We start from the raw sequence: 7,225 nt of genomic DNA on the forward strand, positions 1-7,225 counted from the left end.
AAAAAAAAAATTTCTTACAACCTGTCATTGGAAAGCATTGACAAATTCCATCCAGTGAATGAATAGATTGATGAATTTAGGAGCACTTATTACTAAAGCAGACAGTTAATGTTCCTTAAAAATAAAATAATCCCACTTATTAAACATAAAAGGCTGACGACTGAAATAGCATTTAGAATAATAGCAAAAATATCTCTTGCACTCTATTATTTAATTATTTAATCATATTCTCATTTACACTCATTTCACATTAAATGCCTTATAATTTTTTTCTTTATCATCATCTTCTCCTCTCAAAATATACCTTTAGACACTTAAGATGACAGAAAAGATAACAAGTTTGGCTGTATTTAATCTACACGAACCTGATTATGAGGTCTGACCTAGTGCATAATTAACCATCTGTGACTGAGGCTCTTCATCATTTAAGCTTCACTTCCCTGATTTCTAAAATTAAAACTTTAGAAGAAGACAGAGGAAAAACTGCACCATGTTAGAAGGACATGGTTTTCATTCAGAAGACAGACATGGTTACATATTTTCAGTAGATATGGACATTTTGGATTAAATCCTGGTGAGGCAACAAATTCAGGCTCAGCATCCAGACCTGGTGCGTACTCCCTGTGTGTTACAGACACTAAGATTAACTTTAAGGACTCTTTTGATATTTAGAGTATATATATTTTATGTGTATATATATGTATATAAACAGTCCCTGGTACATGGTAATCAATCAAAATTAACTTGCATCAGCATGATGAATATCCCAAGTGAATTCTTGCTTATCATTCATATAGGCACTTAGCGGCAGAGGTATGAAGAGTTATGGAAATTTTATATCTCTTGCATGATCTTTTTGTTGCTCCTACTATGTCAAGTGTCAGTCATATATGAAAATGAAAAGCGGGATTTATCTTTGTTCCAATAACGACTACCGGTCAACGTTCTCTGTTTGTAAAAATAGGAGTCAGCTAATTGGGGAACGTTACTGATTTTTAAATAATGAATAATGATACAATCGATGAGAAGATTATTGAGAACTTTATGGCATCCTTAACAGTCTTTAGGCTGCAGTAGCAGTAAGTTCATTGGGTTTTAAGGAGTGTTATTTGTACTTGTTATCAGAGAAGACACACAAGTGAAAGAAACGTCTTGCACTCAACAAGTACAGTTAAAGTTCATCTGAGAAATTCGCAGGAAATATATTATCAGTGCGACACAGTTTACAGAATGATGCAAACAAGACTCTATGACAGGGTTATGATGAAATAGGTCCTTACGTGAGAAGATTTTAATGTTCCTGGGAATTCCTGGCTTTCCCTCATTACCACCCAAAGTGATACCATTTATAATTTCATTTTTTGGTTAGATAATTGCCCTCATTGGGAAGGGTTTTCAAAAACAGATATAAATCACTGGTTACCAGGAGCTGAATTGATTTATTGAGCTTTTCTAACAAGTCAAGAAGCTGGACGGAACTGTGTTTGAAAAGAGTCTGTGGATGTTTAGAAATGGGAGAGAGTGAAAGGGTAGCAAGAGAAGTCCCAAAATACAAATGTAAACTTTGGAGGCATTTTGGGAACTGTAAACCTTTTAAGCAGTGGTTCGCAACCTTCCTAATGCCGCAACCCTTTAATACAATTCCTCTGGGTTGTGACCCACAGGTTGAGAACCACTGTTATTAAGGTTTAAAAAGAGAGACTGTAATTGCTGTGCAGTACCAGGAAGATGAATGTCATATCGTGGTATGACAGTTACCAGAAAGTAACTGGACAAAGGGAGTATCATCATGTTTTGCAAAACTATGTATTTGTGTGCCATACAACACAAAATTTCAAACAACAGATAAGTCTTTATAGTAAGCCTCCTGACACATTGATGGATTTCCTTAAAGCAGTGCTCAACATAAACCTAACTGAACAAATTATCATTACACCGTGGCGTGATTATCAGAACAAGGAGTCTCTGATTTCATCTTATCCCTTTTTGCTCTTTCCTGTAGAGTAATATCTATATCTATACCTATATATCTATATCTATATCTATATCTATATATTTTAGAGACAGAATCTCACTTTATCACCCTCGGTAGAATGCTGTGGCATCACAGCTCACAGCAACCTCCAACTCCTGGGCTTAGGTGATTCTCTTGCCTAAGAATTCTCTGGCCTAAGATTCTATCTCCCAAGTAGCTGGGACTACAGGCTCACCACAATGCCCATCTATTTTTTTTGTTGTTAATGTTGTTGTTGTTGCAGTTTGGCTGGGGCCGAGTTGGAACCCATCACTCTCAGTATATGGGGCTGGGACCCTACCCACTGACCCAAAGGCACTGCCCCCTAATTTCAATATTAAAAAAAAAAAAAAAGAACAACATCTACGTTCCAAAATTCTCTCAAACTTTGGTTGTTACATAATTTCAACTTTTAGGGCTCTTGTTGTACTACTTCCAAACTGGGATGCTATCTAAAAATTATTAGAAATCAAGCCTATGGAAACACCACAATCAAATGTAATATGCTGTAACGTTTAGCTCACTCTTATTTACTGCTGAATTTAGTTTCTTTTAGGTATATTTTTGGAATTCCTCCCTTGATCCTTGCTCTGTTGCCAGTAGCATCATCTGATTGTGACATTGAAGGTCAAGATGGCAGAGTATATGACAGCATCTTACGGGTCAGCATCGATGATTTATTGGTATGTGTTTGTTTTGCTTTCCTCGTATTTTTATGCCTTGAGAAAATGTGAAATATACTTTTGGTATGCACTTTTATAATCAAGTATCTATCTATAGTTTTGACAAGAAAGTGAAATAACTACAGACTAAAATTTACTGAGCCACCAATTATATACATTCATTACATGTAGCAGTTAACACTATGTCTTTTAAAAATAATTCTTCCCTAGACCCTAAGACTCCGACAACTGTCCATTTCAGTGCTTTTGGGGAAAAGCACCAAATTTATTATAAGCAGAATTCCACATCAATCCCTGCCTCTCTTCCCGTTTACCATGATAGTCACTGAAGAAACATTACATCAGGAAAGGGGGGGAAAAAAAACAGACTGAAAACACATGAGAATTATGTTAAAAGAGAGGTACAGTTATTTTACTTCAATGTGTGTACATGCGTACGTATGTATATGTGTGTATATTTTACATCTAGGTGTAACGTAATTTTCTGACTCGATTTTTTTTATTTAAAGTGGGAAAAGGGTTTTAATTAATAGATCGTATTTTATAGAAAAGTTTTACAGGTTTACCAAAAATTTAATCCTACAGTACAGAATTCGTAGTTCCTCCCCCTCCCCTTGCCGTTTCCCCTGTTATTACCATCTTATGGTGGTGTGGTACACTTGTTACAGATAATGAACCAATATTGGTACACCAATTATTCACGTTTTTTGTTGACATTAAGGTTCATTCTTTGTGCTGTACAGTTTTATGGGTTTTGATAAATATATAATATTATATATCCATGATTATGGTATCATACAGAATAGCTTCACTGCCCTAAACATCCCCTACACTCCGCTGATTCACTTGTCCTTTTCTTGCCCTGAACTCTTGGCAACCCTTGATCTGTTTCTGTTGCTGTAGTTTTGACTTTTCTAAAATACCCTATAGTTGAAATCATGTAGTAGGTAACTTTTTGAGATTGAATCCTTTCACTTAGTAATGTGCGTCAAAAGTTCTAGGACTTTTGTGGCTTGATAGCTTAGTTTTGCTTATTTCTGGATAATATTCTATTGAATGGATAGATCGCAGCTTATTTGTTCACTGACTGAAGGATGCGTCTTGGTTGTTTCCAAGTTTCGGCAGTTATGTATAAAGTGTATATAAACATGTACGTTTAGGTTTTGTGTGGGCATAAATTTTCAACTTGAGTAAATAACTAAGAACACAATTTCTGGATCACATGTTAAGACTATGTTTAGCTTTGTATAAACTGCCAAACTTAGCTTTCGAAGTTACTTTATCATTCTGCATTCTAACCAAGAATGAATTAGATCTTCATGTTTGCATTTGTGTTTAAAATTTTGCCTATTCAAACAGATGTGTTGTAATAGCTCATTATTGTTTTAATTTTTAATGACTTAATGACATCTGATGTTGAGCATTTTTTCAGATCCATATTGCCATCTATATCTAGTGAGACATCTCAACTCACATCTTAATTGATATCTTAACAATACTGAGTTTTCTTACCCCTTTCCAGGAAACACCTCTTAATTTACTTAGATCTTTCATTGATTTCTTTTTTTTTTTTTTTTTTCAGAGACAGAGTCTCACCTTATTGCCCTTGGTAGAGTGCTGTGGCATCACAGCTCACAGTAACCTCCAACTCCTGGGCTTAGGCGATTCTTTTGCCTCAGCCTCCCAAGTAGGTGGGACTACAGGCGCCCACCACAACACCTGGCTATTTTTGTTGCAATTTGGCTGGGGCCAGGTTTCAACCCGCCACCCTTGGTACATGGAGCCAGTGCCCTACCCACTGAACCACAGGCACTGCCCTCGTTGATTTCTTTTATTAGAGTTTTGTGTTTTCCCTTCAATAAATCCTGTGCTCCTGTGCTCTAATAATAGGTATTAGATTTATACCTAAATATTATATTTTAATGCTACCATAAATAATGTGCTTTAATTTGAAATTCCAGTTGTTTACTACAACCATTTTTTTTTCAGACAAAGTCTTACTCTATTGCTCCAGATTAGATATCTCATAAGGCCTAACTCATAGCAACTATAAACTCATGTGTTTAAGCAGTCCTCCTGCCTTAGCCTCCAGAGTAGCTGGAACTACAGGCACCTGCCACAATGCCCAGCTAATTTTTCTAATTTATTTTATTTTTATTTTAAATTAATATGCAAGTATACTTTTTAGATTACATTGTTCTTACTTCCAAGGTAAAGTTCAAGTTGTAGTAGAGCCCTTCACCCAGGGGACGTGCTGAACACCCTCACATTGTGCACATTAGGTGAGATCTCGGCAATGCACTCCACCCTCCCCCTTCCCGACTCCTTCTCCTTCTTCTCCCCCTTCTCTCCTCGCCCCCTTGCTAGACTATATTTGTGTTTTGACATTTGTGCAGGCATGTAATTGGTTATATATTGGTTTCATATTAGTATTGAGTACATTAGATTTTTTTTTCCATTCTTGAGCTACTTTACTAAGAAGAATGTGTTTCAGCTACATCCAGGTAAACATAAAAGATGTAAAGTCTCCATCTTTTCTTCTGGCTGAATAGTACTCCATGGTACACAAATGCCACAGTTTGTTAATCCATTCATGGGTTGATGGGCATTTGGTTTGCTCCACAACTTGGCAAGTATGAATTGAGCTACAATAAACATTCTGGTGCAAAAGTCTTTGTGGTGAAATGATTTTTGTTCTTCTGGGTAGATACCTAGTAATAGAATTGCAGGATCAAATGGAGGCCGACTATCCTAATTTTTCTAATTTTAGTAGAGATGGGGTGCTGCTCTTGCTCAGGCTGGTCTCAAACTCCTGAATTTATGGGATCCTCCTGCCTCTGTCTCCCCAAGTGCTAGAATTATAGATGTGAGCCATGATACTGGGCCTTCTGAAACCTTACTAGGATCACTTTGAGTTTCAGAAGTTTGTTGTTATTGATTCTTTGGTATTTTCTTCATAGATGAGCATGTTACCTACAAGAGTTATTTTTTTTAAGGTTTAAGAGTATGTCAATATGGTGGGATGTATTGATTTAACAGATAACCAGCCATTTTCAGTCAGCATGATCCCCAACTGGCAAAGGAAAATTCTCTCAAATGCTGAGAAAAGGGAGGAGAAATTCTCTAATCTGTCTCCTCCTCTCACTCCCCTGTCTCCTCCACACTCTCATCTGAAGTGGCATGATGCCTTGGGAAATTCCTCTAAGAATTCCTCATAGAGGAATGTGGGAAATCAAAGGTAATATTAAACATTGCACCACAGAGGTGCCTGATTTTGCTCACTGGTAAGGAAAAAAATGTGCGCAAAAATGGTAACTGCCCCATTTACATCCCTTGCTATTTTTGGCATGGTATGCATTAAATGATGCAAATGAACTAATCTTTTGAGTCACAATATTTCCCATTTAATTATATTATCCGGGTAAAGAACCAACTGGAATCAGGTCAACAACATTTATAAATAACTATCTGTGTGTAAAACTCTGCCAGAAAATGATGCTAGTGCAAATTCAGAAGAAGCGGAGTTTTATCCAACAAATTTATGACACTTCTTTTTTAAATGTAGAGGAGCTTATCTCCTAGACACACACCACAAGAACTGGGATAATAGTGGCAACAATGATACTATTTTAAAACATCAAAAATGACTCTTCTTCTTGTTAACAAAACATGGAAGAGTACACAGCTAATTCATCCCATTGAGTGGTGTCATGATAATCTTACAAGTGTTTTCTATAAATAAAAGAGGTAATAAATTTGAGGGAAGAAGAAAAAGTCACAATGAATTATTCATATCAACATGACTGGTTAGGCACATTTAGTCCCTAGTGTATATGAGATTTTTTTTTTATTAAATCATTAATGCAATCATGGGGATCATGGGGTACAGACGTTACAGTGTTTAATTCTCAGGTAGACCATAACAATAGTGATATGTGTAGAGTGCTTATTATCCTCTAAGTTCTTTTCATGTGTAAACACTCCTGAGAAAGGCATTCTTACTACCTCCATTTACAATGAATGAATCTGAGGCCCAGGGCTACCTGGTCTGTAAAAGCAGAGCCAGATCTTGGCTTATGCTCTCTCCCTGCAACCTTCTGCCTCCCAATACTACCAATAGGAATCTCTGTGTGATAGTTTTCATTTAGTGAACATTTATTTGGGACTTGATATGTACAAGTTAGTATGGAAAACCTTTTTGTGTGTGGTGGTGGGGATGAGTATGAATACCATAACAGACCAGGTATAGTATAGATCCCTCTTTTCAGAAGCTTGTATTTTGGTGGTGGTTACAGCTTTAAAAGGAGGAAGAGTGACGGGAGCACCATTCTGTAACAACAGTCAGATTGTGAGGCAAGCTCAGAAACAAAGAGATATAAACTGCATTACAGACACAATGGTTTCCACAGGTCTTAAAATACCCTGTCCCGGGTCAGGACCCTGACATGGTAGGCTATACCTAGGTGTGGAGTAGGCCATACCATCTAAATTTGTGTAAGTGCACTCATGAGGTTCACATGACACAACC

General features: G+C 36.8%; 1 protein-coding gene across 2 annotated transcripts in view; it reads left to right on the forward strand.

Annotated features, from left to right (window-relative positions):
• The window catches only part of IL7 (interleukin 7), a 48,164-nt gene that overhangs the window by 3,315 nt on the left and 37,624 nt on the right, over positions 1-7,225 (forward strand). For both annotated transcript variants that reach the window (XM_023517795.1, XM_023517792.1), the window contains exon 2: positions 2,561-2,697. In XM_023517795.1, coding sequence (XP_023373563.1) covers positions 2,561-2,697 — 137 coding nt within the window. The remainder of the gene's footprint in view (positions 1-2,560; positions 2,698-7,225) is intronic.

This window comes from Otolemur garnettii, unplaced genomic scaffold, assembly GCF_000181295.1.
Source record: "Otolemur garnettii isolate 467f Iridium unplaced genomic scaffold, OtoGar3 scaffold00004, whole genome shotgun sequence".
NCBI classification, from domain to species: Eukaryota; Metazoa; Chordata; class Mammalia; order Primates; family Galagidae; genus Otolemur; species Otolemur garnettii.